The sequence below is a fragment of the Chanodichthys erythropterus genome, chromosome 17 (assembly GCF_024489055.1).
Source record: "Chanodichthys erythropterus isolate Z2021 chromosome 17, ASM2448905v1, whole genome shotgun sequence".
Classification (NCBI taxonomy): Eukaryota; Metazoa; Chordata; class Actinopteri; order Cypriniformes; family Xenocyprididae; genus Chanodichthys; species Chanodichthys erythropterus.
Genome location: NC_090237.1, coordinates 38,274,942 through 38,292,937, shown reverse-complemented (window position 1 = coordinate 38,292,937; position 17,996 = coordinate 38,274,942). Strand labels below are relative to the sequence as shown.

Here is a 17,996-nt window from a genome sequence, read left to right as displayed (position 1 = left end):
GCGTGATCAAGCTACGCTTTTGTTTTGAATAGACCACTAGCGACCTGTAGTGGACAGAAATCTTACATATTGCCCCTTTAATGTAATAATCAACATTGTCACATCTGCAGAATTCAATGAAATAATGTCTGCAACTTAAAAGGTTAATTTAAATCAAATTAGAATTTTTAACTTGCAACCATGAATTTATTTAAATTGTGGCAACAGACTTTTTTTTTGTATTTACTATTTTTATTTTTACAGACTGTTAAAGTACTGTGTACATTACTATTGGAAATGAAAATTTACTATTGCTAATTAAGCTTGTTATTTTGCATATTAAGCTAATTTTGAGCTGCAAGTATGTGCTCTCTCCATTGCAAGTGTTTAGTAGATTTTTTGTTATGTGTGCCCTGCAGTGTTGGGGCTAGTTACTCAAAAAAGTAATATATTACATATTACATATTACTCTCAAAAATAGTAATGCCTTACTTTACTTTATTACTCCCTGGAGAAAGTAACTAGTTATATTACTAGTTATATTACTAGTTACATTTTTTTTTCTTAATTACTCTATAATTGCCTGAGATGCATCAGATGGAGGGAGAACATACAAAGGAGGAGTGTTCTTTAGGGTCTTTATTACGCCAACAACAGACTGGCACTGTCTAGCACAAATAACTACAAACAACTGTACTTGTGCAATCAAGTACAAACAAGTATTAACTTCCTCAATGTTTAACAAACACCGTCTGGTGCAAACAATCAATTTGACAAACAAAAAAAATATTAACTTCCTCAAAAAAATATATCCATAAATAAAAAAGACTGGCCTTACCAGCACTGTGTAGAGGAGAGGTAAATTGTTAAAAAGCAAAACACAGTGCAGAGGAGAGGTAGGTTGTTGAAATGTTGGTAGTACTTTATGTTCAAATGAAAGTGTTTGCTGCTTGTGGGGCTGCTCGTTCATGTCACTCTGTCGCTTCGCAACGAGCTTGATGTGTCCGTGCTGTCGCTGCAGGTGCTTCTTCAAGTTGGAGGTAGAGTTACAAGCGGTGGAGAGCAGCTTTCTCCCCGGGCAGAGTGTGCACTTCACCGTCAAGTTATTTTCCTTCCGTTGAACATATTCAAAATAATGACTGAATCTCCACCCGTCGAAACTAGCTTTCTGTTGCTGGGAACCTTCCTCTGAAAAAGAGCTTGCCGTTGTTGACGCTTCCATTTTTCCCCATCTGTCTTTGAGGGTGCCGCTCTGCTGCTGGCTGCCGGGTGTCGACCAATCGGTGATGGTAAATGATACCTCGTGCCAAACCCAGACCAATCACTGTTCCATTCACGCCCTCCTCCCCTTCCCTTCTGTTCTCTGTGTTGTGTGCCTTGTGTGTGATGAAGGTGCTACTGGTAAATGTAACGCAAGTAACTAGCTCGGGAAAAAAGTAATAATATTACCATTTTCAGACGAGTAATGCCTTACACTACCAGTTACTGAAAAAAGTAATATTATTACAGTAACGCGTTACTTTGTTACTTTGTAACGCGTTACACCCAACACTGGTGCCCTGTTATATAGCACATACAGTATTACTTTAATTAACAGTTAATAATTAGCATGTGACTACCTTTTGTGGCTAAGTGTGGCTTCTCTGTGCCCGAATACTTGGCTTAGCTTATGAATATTAATTAGGTTTCGTGACGCTCTCAATGGCTCTGGTGACGCTCTAGAGAGAAAAGGAAGAACGTCAGCACGTCAAACTTAATATTCATTAGATAAGCGTTTCCACGTGTTTTGCTCCTCTATCGCTTCTAGTTTACACTTCCGCTGTTCCATGTGTCTGTTTTCGGTCACAGATACTGGGATACAGCAATGGCTACTAAACGTCAAAACGAGAACCCCCCTGAGCCCGTTACAACAGCAAAGAAAACCAAAACACAGGAAAGCGAGTTTAATGGCTCTGTCTTTAAGTCCATGCTAAAGGATTCGTCCAGAGCGCTGAAGGGTGAGTGTTGTCCAGCCGTCTGCGTACAGCCACACACTGCTCATGTGTTGAATTATACAGTTTAATGTGAAAATGCTCGATTCGTGTGCATTGTTGATCAGTAATCTTCTTTAAATGGTAAATATCACGCTTCCAGTGTTCATCTCCCCAGACTTTTATTTTGTTTTCATATTTTGTTGTGCATAGATGCTTAGAACTGCCAGTAATTAGTCAAAAATGCAGAACAATACTGGATAAATTATTATTTATCAATACATAAATCCACACATATTTAGTGTGTGTGTGTGTGTGTGTGTGTGTATACATGGATAAGATTAGATTTAAGTATGTACATCTATGTCTATGCATGTCTATAGACATGCATACGATTATTTGGATAACAGTGTAAAAGAAAAAAAAAAAATGTTATGGTATATTAACATGCTTCTTTAATGTCATGTAGGTTTGGAGACCTTCATAAGAACTGCAAAGAAACTTCCATGTCCAGACCTCTATGATGTAGTCGAGGGCTACATAAAAATCTCAGTTGAATGTTCAGAAATTTTTGCATTACTGGAGGAGGAGAATAAGTCAGAGTCTGAAGTAAGTCACACATTAGGATTTTGATTTATTTGTCTATTAGTTTATTTATTTATTTCATTATTATTATGATTACGCTTTATTTTGATGGTCCGCTTTAGACATGCTACTAACTATAAGTAACTTTGAAACTATTTCAGCTAATTCTCATTAAACTAGTAGACTGTTAGGTTTGGATTAGTAAAATGACTTAATGTACTTTCATATTTACTTATAGCATCAAAATAAAGAGCAGATATGAAGCACACCGTTCACTGATACACTAATGAATGATAGTTGACATGTAGTTGTTTAGAGATAGTGTGTCTAGAGTGGACTATCAAAATAAAGTGTTACCGTTATTATTTTAATATAGCCAGGTTTGTTGAACAGTTTTGTTGCCTTGTGGTTTGATGTTAAACTTGTTGAATACTGGTGTTTCATTGTGCACATGAAGAAATGTGTTTTATTGCAGGTATATTGCTGTGTTCAAATTGTAATTTTTTAGTGCATACCTTTAACTGAATAATGTCTTTTTAATGAATAGTAAATTACACAATATGCAATAAGAAATAAATATTTCAAACAGTAGTATGCAACACTGTGGTCAGGATGACATTACTACTAATTTGAACATACATTACTACTAATTTGAACATAATTTGGTAGGTGGTGTCATCTTGGAAATAAACATGGACATTTTACTTAACTTATTAAAAGTGTCTTAACGTTTAAGAGTCCACAATCAAATAATAAGTCAAGAAAGAGAGAGAAAAAAGGCTTCCAGTTCATTCATCACATAGGAAATGAAAGATCAAGTCACATTGCATTGTGGGATACAGTATTAACATGTTATATACATTTTGGCATTTATAGTAGTTAATCTAGGTATTCCGTATACAGAAAATTGCATACTGTCCACACTATGCATGCTGCAGACTATGACTGACAGTTCCTATAAACTTGTTGTATGCAGACTTGTGGAAGTTTGCTTCTATCATGGAATAAAAAATAGAAAAGTGAGACTTTTTCACGCAATTCTGACTTTTTTCCACACCACAATTTTAAGTTTATATCTCACAATTCTGATGAAAAAAGTCAGAATTGCAAGTTATAAACTCAAAATTGCAAGAAATAAAGTCGGAATTGCGAGAAATAAAGTCGGAATTGCGAGAAATAAAGTCGGAATTGCGAGAAATAAAGTCGGAATTGCGAGAAATAAAGTCGGAATTGCGAGAAATAAAGTCGGAATTGCGAGAAATAAAGTCGGAATTGCGAGAAATAAAGTCGGAATTGCGAGAAATAAAGTCGGAATTGCGAGATATAAAGTCGGAATTGCGAGATATAAAGTAGGAATTGTGAGATATAAAGTAGGACTTGCGAGAAATAAAGTCGGAATTGTGAGATATAAAGTCAGAATTGCGAGAAATAAAGTCGGAATTGTGAGAAATAAAGTCGGAATTGTGAGAAATAAAGTCGGAATTGCGAGAAATAAAGTAGGAATTGTGAGATATAAAGTCGGAATTGCGAGAAATAAAGTCGGAATTGCGAGAAATAAAGTCGGAATTGCGAGATATAAAGTCGGAATTGCGTGATATAAAGTCTGAATTGCGAGATATAAAGTCTGAATTGCGAGATATAAAGTCTGAATTGCGAGATATAAAGTCTGAATTGCGAGATATAAAGTCAGAATTGCGTGATATAAATTTAGAATTGCGTGATATAAAGTCGGAATTGCGTGATATAAAGTCGGAATTGCATTATACAGTCGGAATTGCGAGTTATAAAGTCGGAATTGCGAGTTATAAAGTCGGAATTGCGAGATATAAAGTCGGAATTGCGTGATATAAAGTCAGAATTGCGTGATATAAAGTCAGAATTGCGTGATATAAAGTCGGAATTGCGAGATATAAAGTCGGAATTGCGAGATATAAAGTCTGAATTGCGAGATATAAAGTCTGAATTGCGAGATATAAAGTCTGAATTGCGAGATATAAAGTCAGAATTGCGAGATATAAAGTCAGAATTGCATTATATAGTCAGAATTGCGAGTTATAAAGTCGGAATTGCGAGTTATAAAGTCAGAATTGCGAGATATAAAGTCAGAATTGCATGATATAAAGTCGGAATTGCGAGATATAAAGTCAGAATTGCATTATACAGTCAGAATCGCGAGATATAAAGTCAGAATTGCGAGATATAAAGTCTGAATTGCGAGATATAAAGTCAGAATTGTGAGATATAAAGTCAGAATTGTGAGATATAAAGTCTAAATTGCGAGATATAAAGTCGGAATTGTGAGATATAAAGTCGGAATTGTGAGAAATAAAGTCGGAATTGCGAGAAATAAAGTAGGAATTGTGAGATATAAAGTCGGAATTGTGAGATATAAAGTCGGAATTGTGAGATATAAAGTCGGAATTGCGTGATATAAAGTCTGAATTGCGAGATATAAAGTCAGAATTGCGAGATATAAAGTCAGAATTGCGAGATATAAAGTCGGAATTGCGTGATATAAAGTCGGAATTGCGTGATATAAAGTCGGAATTGCGAGATATAAAGTCTGAATTGCGAGATATAAAGTCTGAATTGCGAGATATAAAGTCTGAATTGCGAGATATAAAGTCTGAATTGCGAGATATAAAGTCTGAATTGCGAGATATAAAGTCAGAATTGCGTGATATAAATTTAGAATTGCGTGATATGAAGTCGGAATTGCGTGATATGAAGTCGGAATTGCGAGATATAAAGTCTGAATTGCGAGATATAAAGTCTGAATTGCGAGATATAAAGTCTGAATTGCGAGATATAAAGTCTGAATTGCGAGATATAAAGTCTGAATTGCGAGATATAAAGTCTGAATTGAGAGATATAAAGTCTGAATTGCGAGATATAAAGTCTGAATTGAGAGATATAAAGTCTGAATTGCGAGATATAAAGTCTGAATTGCGAGATATAAAGTCTGAATTGCGAGATATAAAGTCTGAATTGCGAGATATAAAGTCAGAATTGCGTGATATAAATTTAGAATTGCGTGATATGAAGTCGGAATTGCGTGATATAAAGTCGGAATTGCGAGATATAAAGTCTGAATTGCGAGATATAAAGTCTGAATTGTGAGATATAAAGTCAGAATTGTGAGATATAAAGTCAGAATTGCGAGATATAAAGTCTGAATTGCGAGATATAAAGTCTGAATTGCGAGATATAAAGTCTGAATTGCGAGATATAAAGTCAGAATTGCGAGATATAAAGTCTGAATTGCGAGATATAAAGTCTGAATTGCGAGATATAAAGTCTGAATTGCGAGATATAAAGTCTGAATTGCGTGATATGAAGTCTGAATTGCGAGATATAAAGTCTGAATTGTGAGATATAAAGTCAGAATTGCGAGATATAAAGTCAGAATTGTGAAAAATAAAGTCAGAATTGCGAGATATAAAGTCTGAATTGCGAGATATAAAGTCTGAATTGCGAGATATAAAGTCAGAATTGCGTGATATAAATTTAGAATTGCGTGATATAAAGTCGGAATTGCGTGATATAAAGTCGGAATTGCGAGATATAAAGTCGGAATTGCGAGATATAAAGTCTGAATTGTGAGATATAAAGTCTGAATTGTGAGATATAAAGTCTGAATTGCGAGATATAAAGTCAGAATTGCGTGATATAAAGTCGGAATTGCGTGATATAAAGTCTGAATTGCGAGATATAAAGTCTGAATTGCGAGATATAAAGTCGGAATTGCGAGAAATAAAGTCGGAATTGCGAGAAATAAAGTCGGAATTGCGAGATATAAATTTAGAATTGCGTGATATAAAGTCGGAATTGCGAGATATAAAGTAGGACTTGCGAGAAATAAAGTCGGAATTGTGAGAAATAAAGTCGGAATTGTGAGAAATAAAGTCGGAATTGTGAGATATAAAGTCGGAATTGTGAGATATAAAGTCGGAATTGCGAGAAATAAAGTCGGAATTGCGAGAAATAAAGTCGGAATTGCGAGATATAAAGTCGGAATTGCATTATACAGTCGGAATTGCGAGTTATAAAGTCGGAATTGCGAGATATAAAGTCAGAATTGCGAGATATAAAGTCAGAATTGCGTGATATAAAGTCTGAATTGCGAGATATAAAGTCTGAATTGCGAGATATAAAGTCTGAATTGCGAGATATAAAGTCAGAATTGCGAGATATAAAGTCAGAATTGCGAGATATAAAGTCAGAATTGCGAGATATAAAGTCAGAATTGCATTATATAGTCAGAATTGCGAGTTATAAAGTCGGAATTGCGAGATATAAAGTCGGAATTGCGTGATATAAAGTCGGAATTGCGTGATATAAAGTCAGAATTGCGAGATATAAAGTCAGAATTGCATGATATAAAGTCAGAATTGCATTATACAGTCAGAATCGCGAGATATAAAGTCAGAATTGCGAGATGTAAAGTCAGAATTGCGAGATGTAAAGTCAGAATTGCGAGATATAAAGTCGGAATTGCGAGAAATAAAGTAGGAATTGTGAGATATAAAGTAGGACTTGCGAGAAATAAAGTCGGAATTGTGAGATATAAAGTCGGAATTGTGAGATATAAAGTCGGAATTGTGAGATATAAAGTCGGAATTGTGAGATATAAAGTCAGAATTGCGAGAAATAAAGTCGGAATTGTGAGAAATAAAGTCAGAATTGCGATAAATAAAGTAGGAATTGTGAGATATAAAGTCGGAATTGTGAGATATAAAGTCGGAATTGTGACAATTGTGAGAAATAAAGTCGGAATTGCGAGAAATAAAGTAGGAATTGTGAGATATAAAGTCAGAATTGCGTGATATAAAGTCAGAATTGCGTGATATAAAGTCAGAATTGCGAGATGTAAAGTCAGAATTGCGAGATGTAAAGTCAGAATTGCGAGATATAAAGTCAGAATTGCGAGATATAAAGTCAGAATTGCATGATATAAAGTCAGAATTGCATTATACAGTCAGAATTGCGAGATATAAAGTCAGAATTGCGAGATGTAAAGTCAGAATTGCGAGATATAAAGTCAGAATTGCGAGATGTAAAGTCAGAATTGTGAGATATAAAGTTAGAATTGTGAGATATAAAGTCTAAATTGCGAGATATAAAGTCGGAATTGCGAGAAATAAAGTCGGAATTGTGAGATATAAAGTCAGAATTGCGAGAAATAAAGTAGGAATTGTGAGATATAAAGTCGGAATTGTGAGATATAAAGTCGGAATTGTGACAATTGTGAGAAATAAAGTCGGAATTGCGAGAAATAAAGTAGGAATTGTGAGATATAAAGTCGGAATTGTGAGATATAAAGTCGGAATTGTGAGATATAAAGTCAGAATTGCGAGATATAAAGTCGGAATTGCGAGATATAAAGTCGGAATTGCGAGATATAAAGTCTGAATTGCGAGATATAAAGTCTGAATTGCGAGATATAAAGTCTGAATTGCGAGATATAAAGTCTGAATTGCGAGATATAAAGTCTGAATTGCGAGATATAAAGTCAGAATTGCGTGATATAAATTTAGAATTGCGTGATATGAAGTCGGAATTGCGTGATATAAAGTCGGAATTGCGAGATATAAAGTCTGAATTGCGAGATATAAAGTCTGAATTGTGAGATATAAAGTCAGAATTGTGAGATATAAAGTCAGAATTGTGAAAAATAAAGTCAGAATTGCGAGATATAAAGTCTGAATTGCGAGATATAAAGTCTGAATTGCGAGATATAAAGTCAGAATTGCGTGATATAAATTTAGAATTGCGTGATATGAAGTCGGAATTGCGTGATATAAAGTCAGAATTGTGAGATATAAAGTCAGAATTGTGAGATATAAAGTCAGAATTGTGAAAAATAAAGTCAGAATTGCGAGATATAAAGTCTGAATTGCGAGATATAAAGTCTGAATTGCGAGAGATAAAGTCAGAATTGCGTGATATAAATTTAGAATTGCGTGATATGAAGTCGGAATTGCGTGATATAAAGTCGGAATTGCGAGATATAAAGTCTGAATTGCGAGATATAAAGTCTGAATTGTGAGATATAAAGTCAGAATTGTGAGATATAAAGTCAGAATTGTGAAAAATAAAGTCAGAATTGCGAGATATAAAGTCTGAATTGCGAGATATAAAGTCTGAATTGCGAGATATAAAGTCAGAATTGCGTGATATAAATTTAGAATTGCGTGATATGAAGTCGGAATTGCGTGATATAAAGTCAGAATTGTGAGATATAAAGTCAGAATTGTGAAAAATAAAGTCAGAATTGCATAATCACAAATTGTGTTTAATGTCTTTTGTAGCTGGCTGTGATATTTCAGAGTCTAGAAATGATTTTGCTGCGGACGGCCAGTGATCTGTCTCAGCTGAGCATGGTGGGCTCCAACATCGTTAGGAAGACTGTCTCCAGTCACATGAAGCTTCTGCTCTCCTCTCTATATTCGGAGAATCACGGGTATTTCTTAAGCAAATCCTTGTCTTGTTAGATATTTGCTTGTTTAACTCTTGTATTATTATGAATGAACAATGCATTTATTTCGTAATCATCTTTGTAGGACTTTATCTTCATTGTTTTTATGTACAGCAGGCAAAATTAACCTCCTTAAACGTTTTGAAAATGCACTCACTGTGGTTTGCGTACCACTTTTTTTTAACAGGTTTGTGCGTCAGTGTCTGTGTTTGCTGTCCGCTCTGGTGTCTCAGGGTGCGGAGGCGGCGAGGGACGTCTTCAGTCAAATGCAGTTCAGCAAAGGTCTCTCTAGCCTCGCTCAGAGAAAAGACAAATCGGTAAGTGTATTTCAAAAAAATCATAAAATTGTGTTCTGAAGATGAACAAAGGTCTTGCGGGTTTGGGATGACTTGAGAGTGAGTAATTAATGACAGAAATGTAATTTTGGGGTAAACTAACGCTTTAAGTCAAAATGCATTTATGTAAGGTTTTTTAATAATACACATGGTTTCAAAGCAGATTTACTGAAAATTATATTAATATTTATAATAAGTTAATATCCTCATGCCTTTATAGTCACATTTAGCAGATTAGAGGTGGGTTTACATATATTTTAAAATTTGCGATGAGACAAGCAGTCAAGCTTTTAAGATTATGTATGTGTATGTATGTGGATAAATTTGGACATATTTAATATATTCTAATTTATATAAAGAGCTGGGCGATAATATAGTTGCATTTTGCTGCAAAATACGACATGCAATATATTTCACTTTACATATAGTATACTGTATGTACGCGAAAAGTTGGATATAATATACAGTACTGTGTAAAAGTCGTAGGCCACCACCAGCTTTGTTGTTTTAGTAATGTTTTAATGACCCTCCGTATTTATTTTTTGGTCTTTATTATGATACAAACAGAAAAAAAAAAAAAAAAAAAAAAAAAAATATATATATATATATATATATATATATATATATATATATATATATATATATATATATATATATATATATATATATATATATATATATATATATATATATATATATATATATATATATATATATATATATATATATATATATATATATATATATATATATATATATATATGTATGTATGTGTATATACTCTATGAATATATATACTCTATGAATTTTATGATAGATGTATGTGCTTTTTTTGGGCTTCAAAATCTCACGCCCCCTTCACTGCCAAGAGTCCTTTTAATATCTCTGGCGATAATATAGTTGACATTTTTCGATGATATAACAATCAAGCAGTTGAGGTTTGCTGTATAATACAGTACATACCACTGAACATGAGTGTACTGTATGTAAGGTTGGATGAACTTTGCTCTTTCATGCAATTACAATAACTGTGTGAATTTTCCAGGGAAAGCCAAATGTGAGAATGGCCTACATTCAGTTTGTCCTTTCATTCCTGATGTCTGGAGACAATACAACTATTGGCCAGATACTGGAAACTAAAGGTATCAATGACTGAATCTGTGTGCGTTATGAATTTTGCTTTTGAGTTGTTTTAAATATTTTTTTTTCTGCTGCTCTTTAGATTTCTTGTCTGAAATCTTGACCAGTGGTCTTACAGAAGATAGATTATCCATTGTAAACCTGATTCTATCCACCCTACAAACCAGAGTAAGACCCTCCGCTGTGAATGCCGTTTACCAATGTGAGATGCTGTGTGTAACTGTTCACAATATTTGCCCATAGGTCGTGCAGAATAAGACCATCACGAAAACTCAGAAAGTGCGTTTCTTTAGTCCTTCCATACTGAGACAGATAGCCTCTCTCTATAAATGGAACGGGATTGTGGATGTCCGCATGGATGAGAATGAGGTATAATAGACTCTTTGGACACACTTGCACTCAATGACCATCTCTGATGTTTTTTGGCAATATGCGTATGTCTCTATAGATACAGTCTGCAACACGTCATATACTTGGGCTGTGATTTAGTGAGGGGAATATCAAATTCTGCTTAAAATACTTCATTTCTACAATTATCCAATAGATTTGACTGCATTAGAAATATAAATATGACATATTTAAATGGCTGACAAAATAACATTTTATTGCTCAATCTGAACCACACTTTTAAAGGCGTAATTTTTTTTTGTAATTTTCCTCATGGAAATGCATGAGTCACTTTGGAAACGGGGAATTGTTTTCCTTAGGAGTGGGAAATAGGGCATCACTATATTGACAGTAACCATGATATTTGAAAAAATGAAATATTTATATTATGTTAATAGAACACACATAGGGCCCTAGGATTTTCGGGATGCAGAAAATGCGGATGGAATCGTGGAATCCAGTCATAAAAACGGAATTTACTGTATAACGTGGAATGTCACGGAATTTGTCAATTTTTGATAAGTAAAAAGTAGGTCAGTACACTTAAATCAAATCGTGATATAGATTAGTGTCTGAGAACACTTAACCGCAAAAAGACTAAAGAAGTATTTAAACTTCATTTTTTTAAGTAATAATCACCATTTTCTTTTGTTTTAATTTTAACAGTAAAGCTCTGTTGTGTAGCACTTTGTTTGACGAAAAAGTTTGTTTAATGTCATGATTAAAAGATAAATTATTTTAATGTTTTATGCATTTATTTGATTGGCAGAAAAATTTAAATACACAACAGAATTTATAATTTAAATTTTTTTTTGATGTTTTTATGAATTCAATTAATTTGACATGCTTTTTGATTATTAACATTTAATTAAACCATAAAAAATTGAATCCAGAAAACTTAAACTTGAAATTAAAAAAAAAAAAAGTATTTCATAAGCCCTGAAAATGTAATTTTTGTTAAACTCTTAATAAACTGTTGTTACATTGTACAAGTTTCATGATTTAAATTATTTAGATGTGGTTTTTGATTACTAAAATTTAATTTAACCATTTAAAAAAAAAAAACAATCCAGAAAAATTCAAATGGAAAAAACGGAATTTGGGAAAAATAAAACGGATTTCATAAGGCCCTTTACATATGATTATATCATAAGATGAAGAGGAAGGAATTCTTCAGACTTAGAGATTTGTTGGCTAAAAAACAAAAAAATAAGTTGAATTTGCCTGATGGCATTATTTATTAATTTGTCTTTAAATATTGTAATAATAACATTATTGTGAATTATTTTGTCCAATCGTGGCGTGAAAATGACCCCAGTGGGAAACATCGCTTCCTCAGGACAATAAAAAAACATGTCACATAATAATAATAATAATAATAATAATAATAATTATTACCTCTGAAATCCTATTTTCTGTTGTAGATGGGGAAAAAATAATATTAACCAATAATGCCATGATCTAACGTGTTTATCTAACATCAAACTCTGATGGATAACATCAAGTCTTGTCCTATATTTCCCACTGAATGTTCAGTTTAGCTAGGAAGGGCATCACATTACAAATGTTTAGTACATTGCGAATGGCTTTCCATTGTGGTTTTTGTATTCATAATTAACATCTTTTGGAAACAGAACGATGAAGAGGCAGGGAAACGTATAGTGAGGGAGCTGGTGCATAACTTCCTGCTGGACATCTGCTGCTCGCGCAAAAATGGGATCAGTTTTCATGACCCGAGCCTGGGCACCGCTGGAAGGTGAGTCCTTGAGACGTTCATGTTGTCATTCTTACAGCAACAGCTTATTTTTTAGTTTATTTAACAGGGACAATGGGTAATCCATGACTGTCCCAGAAGTAGGATAGGAAACTTGTGGATTATTGCAGAAAATAAGCTAAGCTCTTTCAGTATTTATTTAAAAACCATTTCCCTGAAAGTTCAAGTTATAATAGTTTGAAAGAACGTGATTATCAACACAATGAGGTTGTAAAAAGACTAGTGAGTAGATGAGTCAACCTGTTCAGACATTTAATGTCCTCAACAACCTTTGTAGTTCCATTTATCCACTTGTTAGCAAGTAAAAAGTTTTACAGAAATCACAAGGGGGTATAAAAGATGTATTTTATGTCATTGAATCACATGTAAAAAATATCTTGAGCTTGTGTTAACCTCAGACATTATGTCAGACATTTAACATAACCATTATACAAACACATTTACTTCAGGTCGATAAAACCAGAAATGCTACAAAAATACATCATCCCTTCAGCACTCCAGGTGTGCATCGCTTAAGCACGAAAAAGCTTAAAACAACTTGCCGTAGTAAAAAATGACTATACCAGCACAAATTCTTCTCTCAAGTGGAAAAGAAATGATAGACTGCGCCCAAAACATGCTTCATCTTATCTTCATCCTCCTTGTACTTGTATCCCCCTGCTGTATCCAGAGCAGGAAACATTGTTCTTCTGCAGTTCCTGGTGAGGTTGAAGCAGGCGACGGAGGACGAGATGGTTGCGGATCTGGTTGTTAGTGTTCTGAAGACCAGTCCTGATATACTGACCAGATACTTCAAAGAAACCCAGTTCTCATTCTCTCCACGAATCGCGAAAGCCTGGCAGGACAACATCTCTCTGCTCAAGAAAGTGAGTCTGGTTCCTTTTGTATGTCTTTTGGTTGCTTTTTGTGATTTGCATCAGGTGGTGCAGTGCTTTAATTTCAATTGGCATGTAATAACGGGGACAATTCACCTCTTAATTGTATCGTATGCTACCATTCAAAAGTTTGGAAACATGTTTTTGAACGAAGTCTCTTCTGCTCCTCAAGCCTGCATTTATTTGATCAAAAATGCAGAAAAAAAAACAGTAATATTGTGAAATATTATTACAATTTTAAATAATGGTTTTCTATTTTAATATACTTTAAAATATATTTTCTTCTGTAATGCAAAGCTGAATTTTCAGCATCATTACTCCAGTCTTTTGTGTCACATGATCCTTCAGAAATCATTCTAATAGGCTGATTTCATACTCAGTTATTATCAAAGTTGGAAACAGTTGTGCTGCTTAATATTTTTTGCAAACTTTTTTCAGGATTCATCGATGAATAAAAGATTAAAAAGAACAGCATTTATTCAAAATAGAAATATTTTTTAACAATATAAATCTTTGCTATCACTTTTTATCAATTTAACACATCCGTGCTGAAAAAAAAGTATTAATTTCTTCCAAAGAGAAAGAAAGAAAAATACTGACCCCAAACTTTTGAACACTAGTGTATATTTTTACAAAAGATTTTTCTATTTTAAATAAATGCTGATAGTTTTTAACTTTTTATTCATCAAAGAATCCTGAAAAAATATAAAATAAATATTAAGCAGCACAACATTTGTAATAAATCAGCATATTAGAATGTGACACTGAAGACTGGATTTAATGATGCTGAAAATTCAGCTTTGCATCACAGACATAAATTATATTTTAAAGTATATTATAATAGAAAACCATTATTTTAAATTGTAATAACATTTTACAATATTACTTTTTTTTTTTTTTTTTTTTTTTTTTTTTTTGTATTTAATAAATGTAGCCTTGATGAGTAGAAGATACGTCTTTCAAAAATATTAAAAATAGTAATGTTTCCAAACTTTTGAATGGTAGTGTACATACTTTTGCCTTAACAGAACTTACAGGTGCTGCTTACTGAAGGTTTGATGTTGTTACAGATCTATGAGGCTCAGCCGGAGGTGTCCAAGGCTTTCCAGACCAGTGAAATGATTCCTTTACCTCGTCTGCTGTCCATGGTGCTGGTCACGTCTCTCCCTTCAGTGTGCAATAAAGTCTTCTTCACTCAAGGTCTCAATGTAAGTGACAGATTCAACCAATCACAGAATCAGAAGTTGTTTAAATCATGAAAAGCAAGCATGTTTGAGCTTTTGTTTACCATAACTGATGTGAGTTGATGAATGCTTGAGTTAATAAAAAAAAAATTGACTCCAGACTTGCTGATCTTGTCCACTATAATCATTCAAATTCAATGATTTGAATCATTTCTTGTTGCTCTAATAGTTACCCAACGTGGTGGTCCAGCACACGACACTTTCCCTCCTGGCGTTTATTCTCAAGCGAGCTCAGAAGAACATTGAACACTGCCTGGACAGAGCAGCCTGGGAGAGTTCGGACATTTACAGCCCTGCCGTGATGGAGGAGTTTGTGCAGCTTTACAGAGAGGCGCTGAGCAAGGTGAGGATGATGGGAAAACAGGTGGAATGGAAGTGTTTAAACTCCATGCTGTGCAGCTGATGGGAATAAGGAAACGATCAGTATTTATCCTTTTGGTGCCACAGATTCTACCGGATATGGTGTGTGTCATTTCCAACTGGCAGTCGCTCTCAAAAGAGAAGGAAGATGTAGCAAAGATGAAGAACACAGAACAGAATAAGAGCAAAGAACACCGTAATCAAATATTTAACTACTTCTTTTTTTGAACTGTAGACTTGCTGTTGTTGTTCACATACTATAAATATGAAATGCTTTTTCTCCAACAGCGCGGCAGGATGATCCACAGGTCATCCTGGTGAAGGCTCTGCTGCTCCAAGTGATGTGTTTGTATCAGCGGGTGGTGCCTCACCTGGTCAGCCAGAGCAAATTCGATTTCAGCAAACTCCTGAAAGGTACAACACATCAACTAACAACAGAACGGATGTAACGCATACAGTGCATAACCTGCTGTGAAAGGAGCAAGTGACTTATTGAAACATTTCAGGCATTGTGACGGAGAAGGGAATGAAACAGGAAATTCCTCCAGTTCTACAGTATCAAATTCTCCAACTTGCTCTTGAACTTCCTGCAAGCAAATTCTCCTGGTTCCGCGTTCAGGTAAAAACATTTTGTATGTTGTTTGTATGTTAGCCTGACAGTCACATATTTCTTTTCTATGGTTGGTGTAGTTGCTGATGTTTTTCAGATTATTATTTATTTATTTATTTATTTATTTTTGTCAAACAGGAACTGGCTGATCCAGATCTTGAAAAAGGAGAGAAGTCTGTCTTCTATTTGTTACTTAAGATGTTTGTAAGTACTAACAGCAGCTACTTGAAGACCTCAACCAGGATGCTGGTCCTCAAGGTGAGTTCACCTTCACACCCCTTTGATAGTTGCGTAACAATAAATAAAATATTTAAAGATATTCTTTTTATTTATTTATTACAATTTAAAGATACTTTATTTTATTAATTATAGTATAGTTCGCCCCATTATCATTTTTTTATTATCTACTCGCATGTAAACAATGTATTGAAGTGATACTGCTGATATGGCATTAAATCATAAATAAATAAATATTATCTACTGGCATCCTTCACATTCTCGATTCGGTTATTCTTTTTACTATTTTTAATAATGTCCAACTACGTAATACTATGTAATGTAACTAGTGAAACAAGATTTAATTTTTTTTTAGGGCAGGACTTGATTTTATCAAATTTTTAATTTTAAATTTGTTGTTGACAGTATTGAAAAATGAATAATTTACTTGAAAATGTTGCAAAATCCTCCCAAAAAGTGTTTTAAAAATGTAAAAAACAAAATGATGGTGTTTAAACGAAGGAAAAAGTCAAAAAGAAAAACAGTGGGGGTCATGCGCGGAAAACTTCTGTATTGAGTAAAACGGGTCGCATCGCTTCCGGTTCAGCAAAGCATTTTTATATAGAGCATTTTTACTAGAGATGCCTTCACAGAGGAGTATAACAGATGTCCGTCGTATTTGCAGATTGATATCTAAAAGCTTCTTTATTTTTCTTCTCTCCAGCATTTGTATTTGCAGATTGATATCTAAAAGCTTCTTTATTTTTCTTCTCTCCAGCATTTAGATATTTAAATCTAATAAAACTGCAACATTGAAAAGAACTAGCTGATTACCTTCAAAGTCCATAGATGCTTTCTCTGACAAGATGATGTGATGAGATCTGTTTTCCTGTTTGTTTATGTGACGTTCGGCATAAAGCCTGTTTTATTGGCAACTTCTCAGGCATTTTGTGTTATACTCTGATCATTTTTTTATGTAATATCACAGTTAGGAATCACAAAAAGTTTTAAAATAATAGAAACATTTAATAATTCATAAAAATATATTTTAGTACAATTTAAAATAATTGTTAATTCTTTCATTATTTTCCCACATTCATGTCATTCCATGTTTTACTATACTGTTATTTTTTGAAGAATCTTTGCTCAGCTCTTGCCATACAATGACTATTCATAAGCCACTTTTCCAAGAACGGTAAGAAATGGCTCCAGTTATATTTCCACTTGAGCCTGGTACGACACGACACAATTACAAACCGTTCTCGGGCCAGAATCCTCGTCACGATTGGCTAACTGTGCTGGTAGAATGCGTGTAGTGAGATTTAAACTCTCAGTTGCGAGTTATAAAGTCAGAATTGCGAGTTTTAAACTCACAATTGTAAGTTATAAAGTCAGATATAAACTCAATTCTAAGAATTTTTGACTTTATTACTTGTAATTTCGAGAATTTTTTAATTTTTTTTTATTTTTATATTTATTCATTTTTTTATTTCATGGTTGAAACAAGCTTCCATAGTTATCAGTCCCACAATGTAAATGTAAATAGGTGTATATGACTTTCTTCTTTTTGATGAACACAGTCAGGAGATTTATTAATATAGCTGAAGTATGAGCTAAGGAAAGTGTCTCCATCCATCATAAACATACTCCACACGGCTCCAGGGGTTTATAAAGGCCTTCTGACGCAAAACGATGGCTTTGTGTATGAAGAAAGGGTAAACTGGCGTCTCATCAGTAAAGCTTTTTCCATAAGTTGAATAGGGAAGGAGTAGGATGTAGTGTAAGCTTTGTGAACTGCAAGAGTTTTACGCTTTCTTTGTAACTTGAATATGGAAGGCGGTCTATTTTACTTCATAACTTGTTAAATATGTATATTTATTTACACAAATGAATCGCTACACTTCAGAAGGCCTTTGTTAACCCCCGGAGCCATATGGAGCACATATTTATGATGGATGGATGTGGATGGAGACACTTTCTTTAGCTCTTACCTGTTGATCTCGTTCACTGCCATTATAAAGCTCAGATGCATCAGGATATTTA

The 17,996-nt window shown here is 33.9% G+C and overlaps 1 protein-coding gene across 2 annotated transcripts in view; it reads left to right on the top strand.

The window, feature by feature from the left end:
* Positions 1 to 1,758: 1,758 nt before the first annotated feature.
* Positions 1,759 to 17,996, top strand: part of urb1 (URB1 ribosome biogenesis homolog) — a 44,218-nt gene continuing 27,980 nt past the window's right edge. For both annotated transcript variants that reach the window (XM_067365315.1, XM_067365314.1), the window contains exons 1-15: positions 1,759 to 1,976; positions 2,419 to 2,558; positions 8,846 to 8,997; positions 9,200 to 9,329; positions 10,393 to 10,489; positions 10,570 to 10,655; positions 10,731 to 10,856; positions 12,509 to 12,630; positions 13,319 to 13,514; positions 14,594 to 14,731; positions 14,937 to 15,110; positions 15,215 to 15,323; positions 15,416 to 15,541; positions 15,634 to 15,746; positions 15,876 to 15,995. In XM_067365315.1, the coding sequence (XP_067221416.1) occupies positions 1,844 to 1,976; positions 2,419 to 2,558; positions 8,846 to 8,997; positions 9,200 to 9,329; positions 10,393 to 10,489; positions 10,570 to 10,655; positions 10,731 to 10,856; positions 12,509 to 12,630; positions 13,319 to 13,514; positions 14,594 to 14,731; positions 14,937 to 15,110; positions 15,215 to 15,323; positions 15,416 to 15,541; positions 15,634 to 15,746; positions 15,876 to 15,995 (1,962 nt within the window). In that variant the 5' untranslated portion in view covers positions 1,759 to 1,843. The remainder of the gene's footprint in view (positions 1,977 to 2,418; positions 2,559 to 8,845; positions 8,998 to 9,199; positions 9,330 to 10,392; positions 10,490 to 10,569; positions 10,656 to 10,730; positions 10,857 to 12,508; positions 12,631 to 13,318; positions 13,515 to 14,593; positions 14,732 to 14,936; positions 15,111 to 15,214; positions 15,324 to 15,415; positions 15,542 to 15,633; positions 15,747 to 15,875; positions 15,996 to 17,996) is intronic.